This window comes from Lithobates pipiens, unplaced genomic scaffold (assembly GCF_037356315.1).
Source record: "Lithobates pipiens isolate NorthernLeopardFrog02 unplaced genomic scaffold, aLitPip1_a1.2 Scaffold_22, whole genome shotgun sequence".
Lineage (NCBI taxonomy): Eukaryota > Metazoa > Chordata > Amphibia > Anura > Ranidae > Lithobates > Lithobates pipiens.
In genome coordinates, this window is record NW_027507784.1 from 311,056,441 (window position 1) to 311,073,545 (window position 17,105).

General features: G+C 41.0%; 1 protein-coding gene across 1 annotated transcript in view; it reads left to right on the forward strand.

Moving 5' to 3' along the window:
- Nucleotides 1-1,282: 1,282 nt before the first annotated feature.
- The window catches only part of HS3ST6 (heparan sulfate-glucosamine 3-sulfotransferase 6), a 121,018-nt gene continuing 105,195 nt past the window's right edge, over nucleotides 1,283-17,105 (forward strand). Inside the window, exon 1 of the mRNA XM_077449388.1 lies at nucleotides 1,283-1,953. Within this exon, the coding sequence (XP_077305514.1) occupies nucleotides 1,514-1,953 (440 nt within the window). The 5' untranslated portion in view covers nucleotides 1,283-1,513. The remainder of the gene's footprint in view (nucleotides 1,954-17,105) is intronic.

Sequence of the window (17,105 nt, forward strand, 5' to 3'; positions counted from 1 at the left end):
ATCTATCCATTTATCTACTGTGTCTATCTATCTATCTATCTATCTATCTATCTATCTATCTATCTACTGTATCTATCTATCTATCTATCTATCTATCTATCTATCTATCTATCTATCTATCTATCTATCTATCTATCTATCTATCTACTGTATCTATCTATTTATCTACCTACTTTTTCTTTTTTTCTTTTTCTTTCTTCTTTTTTTCATCAATCTATCTCGTCTTACCTTTCCTTCTTTCATCTATATCTAATCTTTCTTTCTTTCTCTGACGTTTCCTTCATCAACCTATCTTTCTCTTAATTACTAATCTATCGATCTATCTATATATCTATGTATCAATCTATCTACTATTTTTTTTATCCAATATTGAGCAATCATATTTTTATTTTTAGTTCTTTCTTTTTTTTTCTTTTGTATCTATCTATTTTTCTATATATTCTTTATATATTTATATATAAAATATTGGGAAATTATCTATCTATCTATCTATCTATCTATTTTCTTTTTTTTTTTTATTTCTTTCTTTCTCCTTTTCGTCATCATTTTATCTCGTCTTACCTTTCCGTCTTTCATTTATATTTATCTAATCTTTCTTTCTCTGACATTTCCTTCATCGACCTATCTCTCTCTTAATTACTAATCTACCACTTAAACCTTTCTACTATACTTCCTTGCCTTTATTCCTATCTAACTCTCTATCTATCAATCTACTCTTTTTTTATCTAATACCGAGTAATCATATTTTCATCTTTCTTTCTTTCTTTCTTTCTTTCTTTCTTTCTTTCTTTCTTTCTTTCTTTCTTTCTTTCTTTCTATCTCTCTCTCTCTCCATCTAATAATGACATATTCTTTATGTATCTATAAATACATCTTCCTTTCTTTCCATGGACTTTTTATAGTGGATTGCAGACTTTGGTCTCCTAGCTGGGTGCCCGATATGAAGTTAATTGACCTTCTCCACCATGATCCATTCATGAGTCGGGTTCGGTCCATTCATCATGTTGCAGGTTCTAAGCCTGTCCCATTTTCTCAAAAAAAGTAAATAACAATGTACGACTGTGTGTTCTGTAGTGGCCGGTTGGTTGCACAGAATTGATCATGTATGCTGAGATCTGTTCTGGAAAGTAATATTGTATCCTGTGATGTGTTACATTGTGGAATGTGTAGACAGAGGTAAATGTTTGATGTGAGAAGCTCTGATGGAAGCTGTGTTGTGATGTTAGGAGGAGCTGTCAGATGTCAGGCTCGCCCCCCCCATACACTCCCCCTAGCAGCACAGAGCACGCTGCACTCATGAAAACTCCAGCACTGTGTGCAGACAGTCCATGTACAGAGCGCACAGTCCTATCCTCATCCTCCGGCTTCTCTCCTGTGGATCTATGGATGGATGATGCTGTCCCCTCTCCCCCCACACACCCCTCTCCTAGGACTTAGATCTCAGCACAGGCTCGGGTAGAAGTAGTGGGCACAGCAGTGCCATGCCTGCCCTCCCTGCCCCCCGGACCCACTCATGGGATGTGGCACCCTGAACCCCACCATCGGATCTGCCGGCCACCTGGAAGCGCTGCGGGCTCAGCCCAGAGTCTCCCTGCTGCTGACTATGATCTTCCTCTTCACCTTCTTCTTCTACAGCCTGAGCGGCTCTTCCTGCGACCCCCAGCCCGGCCCACCATTGTACGGACAGCGCTCTGCGGACCAGTCGGCGCCGACCCTGCTGGACTATCATCAGCCGGAGAGAATGAACAGGACGCGGGACCTACCGCACAGAACCCTCCCCAGTCACAGCACCTCCGGGACCAAGAGTTTCCCCCAAGCCATCATTGTGGGGGTGAAGAAGGGGGGGACCCGGGCCCTGCTGGAGTTCCTCAGGGTGCACCCCGATGTCCGGGCGCTGGGCGCTGAACCCCACTTCTTCGACAGGTGCTATGACAAAGGGCTGGAGTGGTACAGGTGAGGACTCTGCTGTCCAACATCGCTTCTGTCTATGCATCCGATATTATTACCTCTCTAATATTATCTATTCTCAGTTTATATATCCGATATTATCTTCTATTCTGTGTCTATCAGATATCACCAAACACCGGGCTATTATCTCCTTTCTTTTCCTTTTCTTTCTTTCTTTTTCTTTTTTTCTTCCTTCCTTCTTTTCTCTGACCTGTTCATCTATTTATTTATCCATCCACCTATCTCTTATCTATCTCTGTCCTGATGTTAACTATATCTATAGTTTTCTTTTTCTTTCTTTCTTTCTTTCTTTCTTTCTTTCTTTCTTTCTTTCTTTCTTTCTTTCTTTCTTTCTTTCTTTCTTTCTCTGACCTGTTCATCTCTATCTATCTATTTATCCATCCATTATCTATCTCTGACATGTTGTCTAGCTGTAGTTTTTTCTTCCTTCCTTCCTTTCATTCATTCTTCCTCTGACATATTTATCTACCTATTTATCCATCCATCCATTATCAATCTCTGACCTGTTGTCTATTTATAGTTTTTTCTTTCTTTCTTTCTTTCTTTCTTTCTTTCTTTCTTTCTTTCTTTCTTTCTTTCTTTCTTTCTTTCTTTCTTTCTTTCTTTCTTTCTTTCTTTCTTTCTTTCTTTCTTTCTCTGACCTGTTCATCTCTTATATCTATCTATTTATCCATCCATTATCTATCTCTGACCTGTTGTCTATAGTTTTCTCTGTCTTTCTTTCTTTCTTTCTTTCTTTCTTTCTTTCTTTCTTTCTTTCTTTCTTTCTTTCTTTCTCTTACCTGTTTATCTCTTAGATCTATCTATTTATCTATCCATTATCTATCTCTGACCTGTTGTCTATCTATAGTTTTCGCTCTTTCTTTCTTTCTTTCTTTCTTTCTTTCTTTCTTTCTTTCTTTCTTTCTTTCTTTCTTTCTTTCTTTCTTTCTTTCTTTCTTTCTTTCTCCTGTTCATCTCTTATATCTATCTATTTATCCATCCATTATCTATCTCTGACCTGTTGTCTATAGTTTTTTCTTTCTTTCTTTCTTTCTTTCTTTCTTTCTTTCTTTCTTTCTTTCTTTCTTTCTTTCTTTCTTTCTTTCTTTCTTTCTTTCTTTCTTTCACCTGTTTATCTCTTATATCTATATATTTATCCATCCATTATCTATCTCTGACCTGTTGTCTATAGTTTTCTCTTTCTTTCTTTCTTTCTTTCTTTCTTTCTTTCTTTCTTTCTTTCTTTCTTTCTTTCTTTCTTTCTTCCTTTGACTGACTTGTCCATTTTCTTCTATCTATCTATCTATCTATCTATCTATCTATCTATCTATCTATCTATCTATCTATCTATCTATCGTTGTTTCTATCTATTCCTTCTTTCATTTCTTGCATACAAATCTATGACTATATTTTTTTAAACTCTTCTACCTATAGTATACCCCTCTGCCTTTTTTCTTCCACTCTATCTCAGCTGTGCCCTGGGCAGGCAGTTATTGGGACCTTCTAAAAAGTACACATTTTGGGGCAGGAGGCATGGAATACCTTCTATCTTCTCCCTAGAAACTGAGCTGGGCCTCTGTAAGAATCATCTGCCTCCCTTGTTCTTGTAGTGCAATATAGACAATTGTGCGCTGTAAATGTTCAGTAGAACTCAGCGAGGAAGCCTTATATTACATTGTAGACAATCTGAGCGTGAATCTGGAAGAAGGTGAAGAGTTGTAGGTAGGATAAGAAGAGTCGTAGGAAGGTGAAGAGTTGTAGGAAGGATAAGAAGGGTTCATAGGATGGTGAAGAGTTCTAGTAGGGATAAGAAGAGTCGTAGGAAGGATAAGAAGTGTTGTAGGAAGGTGAAGAGTTGTAGGAAGGATAAGAAGAGTTGTAGGAAGGTGAAGAGTTATAGGAAGGATAAGAAGAGTTGTAGGAAGGTGAAGAGTTGTAGGAAGGATAAGAAGAGTTGTAGGAAGAATATGAAGAGTTATAGGAAGGTGAAGAGTTGTAGGAAGGATAAGAAGAGTTGTAGGAAGGTGAAGAGTTGTAGAAAGGATAAGAAGAGTCGCAGGAAGGATAAGAAGAGTTGTAGGAAGGATAAGAAGAGTTGTAGGAAGGTGATGAGTTGTAGGAAGGATAAGAAGAGTTATAGGAAGGATAAGAAGAGTTATAGGAAGGATAAGAAGGGCCCAGGGGCGGACTGACAACTCATGGGGCCCCCGGGCAATAGGAGATTATGGGGCCCCCAGGCAATCTGGATTTTTACATACTGTCCCTGGTTTTAATGAGGCTGGCAACCCTGATGGGGCCCCCTAGTGGCCCGGGGCCCTCTGGCAGTGGCCAAATGGTTAGTCCGCCCCTGGAAGGGCCGTAGGAAGATGAAGAGTTGTAGGAAGGATAAGAAGAGTCACAGGAAGGATAAGAAGAGTCGTAGGAAGGTGAAGAGTTGAGGAAGAATAAGAAAAATTGTATGAAGGATAAGAAGAGTTGTAGGAAGGTGAAGAGTTGTAGGAAGGTGAAGAATTGTAGGAAGGATAAGAAGAGTTGGAGGAAGGTGAAGAGTTGTAGGAATAATAAGAAGAGTTGTAGGAAGGATAAGAATAGTTGTAGGAAGGTGAAGAGTTGTAGGAAGGATAAGAAGAGTTGTAGGAAGGATAAGCAGCATGCACTCTATTTCCAGAAAGGTGACACAATCATATACCAGAATCTACCTTCACATTCTAAAAGGATGGATCAGCAGTTCTGTTAGCAGGGATGATTCAGGCAGCAACATTCATTCTTTTGCCTTAAATCAGAAATATAAAATCAGAGATCAATAATGTAGCATCGGTCTGCAGACTCCATAACAAATTGTTTGCTGTGCATTGTAAATCGTAATGCGTTCGCTGAGGACATAGCAGTGGAAAATCAGTAAATTTAGAACCTTGTGTTTTACACCTTGTATTTGACAGCAGAGACCTGGACAGTGCCGGGAGCTCTATAGACACTGTGCTGAGTCTGAATTCTGGTTCTGCTGACCTCGATAGATCCGCTGGCCATCCCTGAAAAGGTTCCATAGTTTTAAACTGCCCTATGCATTATAATTAGTCAACTTTGTTGATGTAGCAGATGTAATGTGAAAGAATATCTGACTGTGTGTATTCAGCTCTAGCATGCCATTGTAAAGCAATGGGCGCCGGGGCACAGAATGGCATCCAGCATCTCTCTGGCATTCGTTATCCGCATAAAAGTGGATATAAGGGCTCCTGTACACCATTGCGTTTTATGTGCGCTACAATACTGGGTCACAGCGAGCTAAAAGCCCATGAAAGCAAGTGACCATTGTATTATGAAGTTGTTCAATATGTGTGCTGAGTTAGTTCCCATTCAGATCTGACGTAGCGGCAACGTACGTTCCCACTCGCAATTTTTTAAGCGCAATTTACACACGTTTCAGTGTGTCGTGCATAGGGCAGCCCGGTCACATCAATAAGCTGTAGCGCTTTAGTCATCCTAAATAAGCTCATGCTCCCTTTTTAGGCAACGAGCTTCATGCGATTTTTAAAGGACCATTTCGGTGCAATCCTGTCAAGCGACAATTGTAGCAAAATTGCACCATATTTAGGGTGCCATTAAGAACAATGGAATTCATGTGCTAGTCCGTTAAATACTGTATATAAACACAAGTTTTTTTTTATCAGCCCTTCATTAGTTTTCTCTTTGGACTACAGAACACCTTCCCCATTGTTATGGAGTAAGGGGGGGGGGGGCGTCTGTAGTTCTCAGGGTGACAACACTGCTACTTCATATGCAAAGCTGCTGTTAGAGATCACAGGGCCCCATACAGCCTACCTGAGAGGCCCCCCCCCCCGGCCAAAAGTGTCTTAGGACATACTGTAGATTTATTAGTATCTTTCTATGTAGCCTCAGCTGCACAGGTGAACAAATAGAAAGCACTCTGAAGCTTCCTGTTCTTTCACACACTGAAGCATAGTAAACACAATTTACTAGGCTTCAGCGATGAACGGGCACAGGACCGATTGGTACCGATCGCTCACTATGTTCATTCCGCAAAGGAATGGGCCAGTAAACAACATATTTACCTTCTCCCTTCCCTCGCTCTCCATCATGAAACATCCCCCTATGTGCCCACAGAAGTCTCTCGGCAGGAGAGGAGGGAAGCTGTCAGCGCTGTAGGGGGAAAGGGGCACACAGGAGGGCCCAAACAGCAGATGGAAGGTGCTCATGTGCTAGAACAAATCCCCTGCAGGGGGAAGCAGAAAAGGATCGGTGTCTGCAATAAGACAGTACAGCCAGCCCTCCTGCTCAGCAGGTGCCCGGGCCCCTTTTGAACTGATGAGGCCCGGACTCAGTATAGGAGGGCCGGCTACACTGCCCTATCAGCAGCCCTGTCCATACACACCTTCTATTGGGTACACAATGATACCCTGGGAAACAGGGTGTGTTACCTGTAGTTAATTACGATTGAAAGGGGTTTGTTATATCTGTTTGGAAGAGAGAACGGGTAAAGGGCCACAGGGCCCTAATTCAGACTTTACAGGCAAGATGGACAATGAAATAGTACAAAAATATATTTTATTAACAATAAGTCATATCAAACAGGTCAAGTAAAAAAGAATTAAAAACATACAATAGGCATATGATAGTAATGAGCATCTAGTGTAAACAAGAGAGTTGACACCAGATAAACGGCAGCAAGCCCTTGTACATCAACGCGTTTTGCTGTTTTACTTCATCAGGACTAGGGGCGGACTGACAACTCATGGGGCCCCCGGGCAATAGGAGATTATGGGACCCCCAGGCAATCAGAGATTATGGGGCCACACAGTATACACACACACAGTATACAATCACACAGTATACACAGACATGTTTCTATTGGCTGAGAAGGTACTGGAGAGGTGGGGCAGCTATAATTTATGGATTTTTAGACCAAAAGCATGTCGGTAAGGGACATTTCAGAGACAGATGAAAAAAAACACAGATTTTTACATACTGTCCCTGGTTTTACTGAGGCTGGCAACCCTGATGGGGCCCCCTAGTGGCCCGGGGCCCACGGGCAGTGCCCAAGTGGCCAAATGGTCAGTCAGCCCCTGGTCAGGACACACTCGGGGGTAGTTGGAAGGAACAGGTCTCACTAGCAAAGATAAAATAAATCCATCAGAAATTATATTATATTATTATATATATATATATATGATAAAAAACTTTCAAATATTGCTATATCCAGAGGACATACGCACATCAGATACAAATTGCTACCTTGTCAGCATGTTTGATAAGTACAAAAATACCTGAAATCAGGTGGGCAAATAACTTTCCGTAGTGGGAGTCGAAACTACAAACATTTTTTTAGCAGTTGCCTCTGTGGACTACAGAACACCTCCCCGTGTGTTATGGAGGTGTTCTGTAGTCTTGTTCTAGAGTGACAACACTGCTTCTCTATACATACAGTAGGGGGAGCGTTGTCACCATAGGACAGGTAGTTTGTTACTGGCAGGTGAAAAGCCTTTGCAATCGTAGGTGACCAAAGCAGGGAATCCGCACTTTTCCCAGTTGATGATTCCATGGTCCTGCCCTGCCATGTCCAATTTTCCAGAAGGGTGGAATTGCACTTTAATTCTTCCTGAAGCGTCACTCAGTCATTACGACCGAGCCTCAGAAAAGCAGTCAGTGTGTCAGATGAGACGGCTTTATCACAACCTATCTATTTCGGCATTATATAAGGCGTCTTTTTTGGTAAATTAATCCCGGGATTTATTAGCTGTGCCGTTCCGGCTGAAGCGGCAAAATTTATTGTTGGGGAAATATATCTGATCGCCAAGGTTGCTAGAGAGGCAAGCAGGTCTGTCCTGGAGTTTAAATGGAACAGCCGTGACCGGAAGCTGCATTTACTTATTCAAATTTTTAATTTTTTTGAATCTTTCTGCCCAATTAAATGATTTAACACCCAAGCACTTGACAAGCCTAAACACATCTAAGCGCAGAAAGTGTCAAGCGTTTTTTTTTTCTGCCAAAACGCTGCTGCCAGGAGGAAAGGCGTCTAGGAGAGATGGCCAAATGGCCAGTGTGTATGAGGCCTAACCGCTGATGTTTAACGCCTTGGCGCCAGCTGCACGCAAATATGCGGTCTCTCGGCAGCTGGGCCTTGGTGCTGATTGGCCACATATTTGTGTGCAGTAGTCCAAACAATTACATATATACAAAGTGCAGCGCTAATAAAATACCAGCATAACAATATTTTCAAATTTTGAAGTAAACAAAATGTAAAAAGGAAAACTAAAGCAGTGTCCCAGTGAAAAATTTCAGTCCATGAATAATGAGTAAAGCAAACATCCATCCATTGTGAGATATGGGTGGCAAATTACAAAGATTGAAATCGTGAAAGATCCTTCAAAGAATGTGCATCCAACTCCACCACCCAAGTGAGTAAGCAGGCTGCTTACCAGCTATCTGTGACTACTAAAACAGTAGTCTCACCCAGCACAGGGAAATCGCTCTCCCCAAGACCATTAACCACTTCAGCCCCGGAAGGATTTACCCCCTTCCTGACCAGAGCACTTTTTGCAATTCGGCACTGCGTCGCTTTAACTGACAATTGCGCGGTCATGCGACGCGGAAACAAAATTGACGTCCTTTTTTTCCCCACAAATAGAACTTTCTTTTGGTGGTATTTGATCACCTCTGCTGTTTTTATTTTTTGCGCTATAAACAAAAAAAAGCGTCAATTTTGAAAAAAAGCATAATTTTTTACTTTTTGTTATAATAAATATCCCCAATAAATATATAAAAACGTATTTTTTCCTCAGTTTAGGCCAATACGTATTCTTCTATATATTTTTGGTAAAAAAAAATTCCAATAAGCGTTTATTGATTGGTTTGCGCAAAAGTTATAGCGTCTACAAAACAGGGGATAGTTTTATGGCATTTTTATAAATTTTTCTTTTTTACTAGTAGAGGCGATCATCAATTTTTATTGTGACTGCAACAATAGGGCAGACACATCGGACAATTTTGACACATTTTTGGGACCGTTGTCATTTATACAGCGATCAATGCTAGAAAATGGCATTGATCACTGTAAAAATGTCACTGGCAGTGAAGGGGTTAACCACTGGGGAGGGGTTAAATGTCTCCTGGGGAGTGATTCTAACTGTCTGGGGGATGGGCTAGCAGTGACACGACAGGGAGCAGACGATCAGTGTCCTGTCACTAGGCAGAATGGGGAGGTGCTGTTTACATTGGCATCCCCCGTTCCTCAGCTCTGTGACACGATTGCGGGTATCCCAGCAGCGATCGAGTCTGCGAATCCCGCGGGCATGGTCATGGAGCTTGCAGCAGGTGCGCGCTCATGCAGGGTGGGAAATTCAAAGTAACATACGGGTACGTTACTGCCCAGCCGTGCCATTCTACCGACGTATATTTCCTGACAGCTGTCAGCAAGTGGTTAAAGATGTCTGGAACCACAGCTAGGACGATGCCATTCAGAAAATATAAAAGAAAAATCTTCCATAGTTCAGTACTTTATACAATTGAATTTAATATAACAAGTGGGTTGCACTTACAGGATATAAAATTTTCAAAGGCGATACAGCAATTTGTCTCATAATGAAGACCGTGGCATCTTTTCAAGCTTACCTTCACTTCCTATTCCATTCACCCATCAACCTCCTCAGAGAAAAAGCGTGCTGACGTCACCGACGTATACTCCACCCTACGTGTTTCGTCACTAATGGACGTCCTCTGGGGATTGGCATTGTCCTAGCTGTGGTTCCAGACATTTTTAATGGTCTTGGGGAGACAGATTTCCCTGTGCTGGGTGAGACTACTGTTTTAGAAGTCACAGATAGCTGGTAAGCAGGCTACTTACTGACTTGGGTGGTGGAGTTGGATGCGCATTCTTTGAAGGATTTTTCACGATTTCAGTTTTTGCAATTTGCCACCGATATCTCACAATGGATGGATGTTTTCTCTACTCTTTATTCATGGACTGAAATTGACACTGCTTTAGTTTTCCTTTTTACATATTTTTTCACTTAAAAATTTGAAAATGTTGTTATGCTGGTATTTTATTAGTGCTGCACTTACTTTGTGTGTGTGTGTATGTATATATATATATATATATATATATATGTGTGTATATATATATATATATATATATATATATATATATATATATATATAGTGTATATATATATATATATATATATATATATTTTTTTTTTTTTTTTTGAGTTCTTGTATTAGACTTTTTTAGTGCTGGCAGCTTAGTCTATTCACTATATTTCACATATAACACTAATAACCCTTTTTTTTCTAGTGCAGCGTTAGCCTTTGGGCTTCTTCTTTTATCACATTAGTCCAAACAGTGCTGTGCGGGCAGCACGTGCCCTGCGTGCCCCGACACAGTTACCAATGGCTGACGGAAATTTCCCGATTCAATTGGGAGATTTTTGATCATGTGACAACCAATCACGGTGGTCACATGACCTTAAGCCCACCCCCTCCTCCTGGCATGTAAAACTCCTTAAAGGGCCAACAGGCACTGGCTCTAAGGGGTTGAAGACCAACTCCATCTACAAGCCCTGGTTCACACCAGTGCAGCTTTGAAATTGTGCTACTTCAGTCATGTTCCTTTAAGGGGAGAGTATCACACTACACGCAGGGCCGTCCACATGTCTGCACTTTTTTTTTTTACTATGCATTTTTAAGCATATTTTATGCCTTTTTCCATTAGTCGCAGTGTGTTTCCGGAGTGCGGTTTGATGTTTTTAATGTTCATTTTCTATTTTCTGTCCATTGTGTGCAGCTGCCTGCTTTTTTAAAGTGTACGAAAACCCTAAACCTAGATTTCACTGTGTTTGGCATAAAAAAACAAAACATTGTTTAGATGTTTCTTAAGAAATTTTTTTTTGCTAATCTGTTGCAAAGTTCCTTATCTGGAGATCCTACCAGTAACAGCATTTCCTGTTGCAAGCTATTAGCCATCTGTGTCAGCTTGCCATAGGGGCTCCTTCAGTTGGTTGTTGGGCTGCCTTAGCAGGTCTGCCCATGCCTACTGTAGACCTGTTCTAGAGCTGGGGGTGTATTTGGGTAAGTTTTCTTTTTATTTTGAGTTCTTTGCAGTTTTTGTTCGTTTTGTGTATTTGATCTTTTTTTTTTTTACTTTTTTTTGCTGTCTGATTTTTTTTCTTTCGATTAGGGACCATTTTTTGGAACCAGAACAGGTCCAGTAAAGTAATCTTCAGCATCCATTTAAAACGTATTAAACCCTTTAAAAAACCATCAAAAGCCAACCAAATTTTATCTATGCCTTTGACTCTAATATAGAGTTAGGTCCATATATATTTGGACACAGGCACCATTTTTTTCATACTTTTGGCTCTGTATGCCACCAGAATAAAAAGAAAATGAAAAAAAATCCAAATTAATTTGAAGTGCACACTTTCAGCTTTAATTCAAGGGGTTGAACATAAATATCAAGTACAAATTTTAGGAACTGCAACTATTTTTATACACCACCCCCCCATTACAAATGTAATTGGATAAATGAATATAATCGTAAATAAATTGTTCATTTTTAATATTTTGTTGAGAATCCATTACTGGCAATGACTGCTTGAAGTCCGGAACCCATGGGCATTACCAAAGACTGGGTTCCCTCCTTTCTGATACTTTGCCAGACTCTAACTGCAGCTGTCTTCGGTTGTTCTTTGTTTGTGGGTCTTTCTACCTTTAGTTTTGCCTTCAGCAAGTGAAATACATACTCAATTAAGTTGCGATCAGGCGATTGACTTGGCCATTGCAGAATATTCCACTTCTTTTCCTTCAAAAGCTCCTGGATTGCTTTTGCAGTGTGTTTTGGATCATTGTCCATCTGTGAAGCACCATCCAATCAACTTTGCTGCATTTGGCTGAATCTGGGCTGACAGTATATCTCTAAACACTGCAGAATTCATCCAACTGCTTCTGCATTCTGCCACATCATCAATAAACAACAATGACCCAGTGCCGCTGGAAGCCATGCATGCCCATGCCATCACGCTGCCTCCACCATGTTTTACAGATGACGTTGTGTGCTTTGGATTATGAGCTGTTCCAAGCCTTCTCCACACTTTTTTCTTTCTTTCATTCTAGCACAGATTAATCTTAGTTTCATCCATCCAAAGAATGCTTTTCATGTTCATGTTTTTTGCTGAAAGTTTGGGATAATGACATGAAAACTCTTCAAAGTTTACACTTTTTCATTGTGGCAATGGGGTTGATTTACTAAAACTGGAGCATGCAAAATCTGGTGTAGCTCTGCATAGAATCCAATCAGCTTCCATTTTTTTGTCAAAGCTTAAATGAAGAAGCTGAAGATAGAAGCTGATTGGCTACACCAGGTTTTGCACTCTCCAGTTTCAATAAATCAACCCCAATGAGTACTAAAATGCATGCATTAATGTGCTCTACCGCAACACATGGCAACGCACCTGCATTATATGTGGTGCATTGCAATGCCATTCACTTATTGTGAATGGTACGCCAACCATTGTACAGAAGAGTTCAATGCACAACGCATCACAGTGTACTACAAGATATAGCCCATGCATTTGTGGTGCACTTGCATCCCATTAATAATGAATGAGCTGGCTGTCCTAATGTAACACACATTAACACATTGTATTGCATTGTGTGCATTAACAGATAGCAACAGAATTCTTTCATTTGAATGAGCCCTTCATTTCACTCACCCCTATGGTTGGCAACTGGGGATCCTCATTTTTAAAGATTTCCTCTCCTGTTGTGTCTATAGCACAGGAAGTGAGTGGACATCTCCCCAGTAAGACCCAGATGGCCAAAAACTATTAACCAGTTCCTTCTCTATCCAAAATAACATAAAAAACTGCCCCATGGTGGCTTCTGAAAAGAACTCTTTTCAAAACGTGGACTAATGTGAACATAGCCTCAGCATGGTTATATAGAGTAAGATAAAACGCACTTCATGAAGATACATTGACGATATCTCTATAATAGGAAACAAGGATGCAGAACCCCATATGTTTTAGATACAGGAAAGTATACCTATACACAGAGGTGTAAATAGGCCCGCGCACTAATCCTTTCCTTGGCAAGCGTATAGGCTGTCGCCAATCGCCATATACATCTAAATCCGGTTTCTTTTTAAAGTTTTCTCCAGCAGCTGTTCCGTATTGAATGTGAAAAGCCCGCTCTTCAAGTATTCACAGAATCAAACGTTTTCCCTCGCACTGTAATAATTAATAGTGTTTGATCTCCCGTGTGTGTCCCTGCCAAACATACTGTAGAAGTTTGTAAAAAATGACTTTGGAGGAATAGCAGATGCAGTGGTGAGGGGTCCTGGATGAAAAGGAAGTGCGTTTTTTATTTGGCCATTGTATGGAGGAAAAGCTGGCTTTAATTTTTTGAGATTTGTCTCCAATATCTATATTCTGAAGGCTAGCATTGCACGGTAATCGTTCTATGCTGTAGGCCACGTATGGGATTTCAGAGGCTGTCACAAGTTATAAGACACCTAAGAATTAGAGAATTATAAAATACCATTAAAAGCCCAACTCCAGACATATATTTTTAATTTGGATGGCGCAAAGCCAATTCAGAAGCTTTGTCAGTGTTTAGTAACTGTATGAGAGATCACTTCCTGCAAATAAAAGCAATGGGGGGCACACCAATGGCATCCTGGAACTTTAGTCAAGGTTTTTGAGTAGGGAAGAGTAACATTTAGCACCCACTGCAAAATTCACACCTTGATCTATGAACCTGACGCGTTTCATCCATATGCTTGGGCCCTGCTATGGGTTAAACACGTTAGAGGCATGACTGAAGATGGGAGCTTTGCAGTGTGCACTATATGTTACTCTTGTCTTCTCAGTGAACTTGACTGAAGTTCCAGGATGTCATTAGTGCACATTCTTCTTACTTGCAGGTAGCATGGAGCAAAAACAGGCTCCTGGGAATTTCTCAAATGGGGGGACATACATAAGTTCACTTCTTTTTCAGAAAAGTTTTCTGATGGGCAGAAAGTGAGAAAAATGCCCCCATTGGACACAACAGTGACATAGGGATGGGAGGATAAAAACGACACACAGAGAGGGACACAGACATCCAGTGCACAGAGAGGGACACAGACACCCTGAAAGTGTCAAATGTTGCGTGAAGGTAGGAGACACATATCACCAAAGAGGTGCTTTTAGGACCTTCTCTTTTACAGGGCACCTTTATTTGGATTTTTTTAAAATCCTGACAGGAAATATATAAGAAATACTGTATTGGTATTAGACAATAATTTTTTGTTTAATAATTCTTAATGGTCCCCAGAACTGGGGACATGGCAGGGTGTGTGGCTGTTGGCTTTTGTGCTAAAGGATGTCCCTCATTCCCATAACAGAACATTGGGAGGTATGTAACAGAATAGCTAAACAAGCCACCACTACCTTTTGAAGCTGCAGACAATGTGGATCAATTCATCTTTGATGTTTACATAAGACAGTACTTTCAGTTTCAATTCAGCATCTCAGCCTCCCTACCTCCCTTCCAAGTAGTATCTTCTAATTGCTAACATAAACACAAAGCAGGCACACAGGAAGAGGGGAGAGAGCAGAGCGCTGAGACCCAACTTGAAGAACTTTACTGCTTCTCTGTATAACTTTAAAGCGGAGCACCACCCGATTTTAACATAACATCTCAAGCTGGTTGCATACATGTCATCCTTCAAAAACGGAAAGTTTTTTTTTTTCAGCATTACCTTTTTTTTTTTTTGTTATGTTGTCCATTTCCTGTCTATGGTGATCGCGTATATGGGTGGGGATAGTGTGGATAGTTCGTAATATCCTCAATCCGCACTGTCTCCTTGTGTTCCCAGGAGTAGGTTCCACGGCCCGCTGACGCGAGTTATCATGTGATTTCTTACTTGCACAGCTCCGTTGCCATCACAATGGGGCGGGACTTCTGACGCCGCCGCCAGTTGCGATGGCAACCTTAGCTGTTGACGGCGCTCCTCTTTACAGTTACTGCGCATGCGCGAGATCGGGAATACAAGGCGCAGTGCCTCCTGGTTGAGAAGGGGCAATGTATCCTGGAAGAGGATGCCTGTGGGCTTCACATGCCCACAGGTAAGATGAGACCCGGCTACAAGAATTATTAAAAGTTGATATTGCTATAGAAAACGGACATCTTTAAGACTGAAAACATGCAACAAGTGAGTTATAAATGTTAAGGACATAATCTTTGTGTACCAAAAAAAAAAAAAAAAAAAAATGTTTAGGGCAGTGGAGCCCTGCTTTAATGCTTCTCTGTGTTCACAGCTACAGATGTCAGTAAGGGTTTGTTATTTTTTTCTATATATTTGAATATCTGTAGCTTGGCCACAGTTCTACTTGATCCTTAATGCTACACTGATGAAGGCGTAGTGATGAGGTGGCATTGATGATGAGACCACACTGATGAGGCAGCACTGACGAGGAGGCACTGATGAGGTGGCACTGATAATGTGCACTGATGATTTGCACTGATGGGAACTGATTAGCACTGATGGGGCTGCACTGATAATCAGGGGGCATGTTGGAGGCGTGGTCCTGGGAGGACATCCAGGGCATCCTCCTAGAACTGGAGAACCACTCTGTAGCTGTCTTTTGGCTATAGTGTGGGCATGAAGGGGTTAAAGTGGACCTTGTACTTTAGGCAAGTTCTATTTATTCAGTGAGCTTCCTTAAACGCTGCATAAGAGTCCAAAAATGAATCTGTAGAGGGAACTCATCTATACTCTATACCAGGAGTCTTAAACTGGTGGCCCTCCAGCTGTTGCAAAACTACAAGTCCCATCATGCCTCTGCCTGTGTGAGTCATGCTTGTAACTGTCAGCCTTGCAATGCCTCATGGGACTTGTAGTTTCACAACAGCTGGAGGGCTGCCAGTTTGAGACCCCTGCTCTATACTCATCTATAATCTCATTTTCTTAGTGCAGGGGGTGATGTCATCCTCATGCCAACAAGATCCCTGGTAGTGTTGAGTAGCTAAAAGAAGATGATCCTGCACTGGTGAGCTACTCAACATTCTCCACCACTAGGGATGTTATCGCCCTTGCCTAGTCATTGTTGGAGAAAGTCAGAGAAAGATGAGTATAATGTCTAACCACTCCACCATAAGTTTTATCTTCGCACTTATATTGAGCGTTTTAGGGAGGCAGGTGCAAGGTCTGAGGTGCAAGGCCCACATTCTTGTGATCTACCTTCCCGCGGGTTACAGTTGTGAAGAACAGTCTGTTAAAGCTGCCCTGCGTGCCAGTCTTTGACCAGTCTTTCATGTTAGAAACTTTATTTTGTAAAAATTAGCAACCACATTGAGAAAGGAAAGGGTCTTTTTTTTTTATTTTTTTGCCAAATAGTTCAATTCAATTTTTAAAGGAGAAATTCATGTTCTGATTAAGGCAAATTTTAAAAAGACAGTGCAAATATCAAGTAATATTTTTCAATGATACAGGCAGTATAGTAGTTTAGTCGTTAGCACTTTTCCCTTGCAGCACTGGGGTTCTTGGTTTGAATCCCAGCCAAGATACTATCTGCATGGAGTTTGCATATTTCCCCTGCGTTTTTTTTGGGGTTTCCTCCAGGTATTCAGGTTTCCTCCTCCACTCCAAAGACATGCTGGAAGGTTAATTGGCTGCTGTTTAAATTAGCCTTAGATTGTAAGAGGCTTGAGGAACTTATATTGAGCGATGTGAATATACAGTATGTAAGGTTCTGTGTAAATTGTTGGTGCTATATAAATACCTGTAATATAAAATAAGATTTTTTTTTAAGATGCAAAGAAAAGCGTTTAAATCATCATCATTTGAGGTTGTCGGAATGCAAAGTTTCCATATAAATATAGCACAGGCTCCTCTATTTCCAAGTCTCAGGCATGTATGTTACATGAGAAGCCCTTGTGTTCCTGATCTGTGTTCTGATTTACAACCCTCATGACAGCCATGAAAATGCCTTCTCTGCTGCCGTGAAAAGAGAAAGCCCCTAAATATTTTCTGTGTATCGTTCACGCCACCTACAACACCACTCGCCATTCAAGAGCGCAGCTTGTGGCATAAGTGTGAGACACAACAAGCCATTATGTACCAACAGGCCCCAGAAGTCAAAGGATCGATCAGTGAAGAA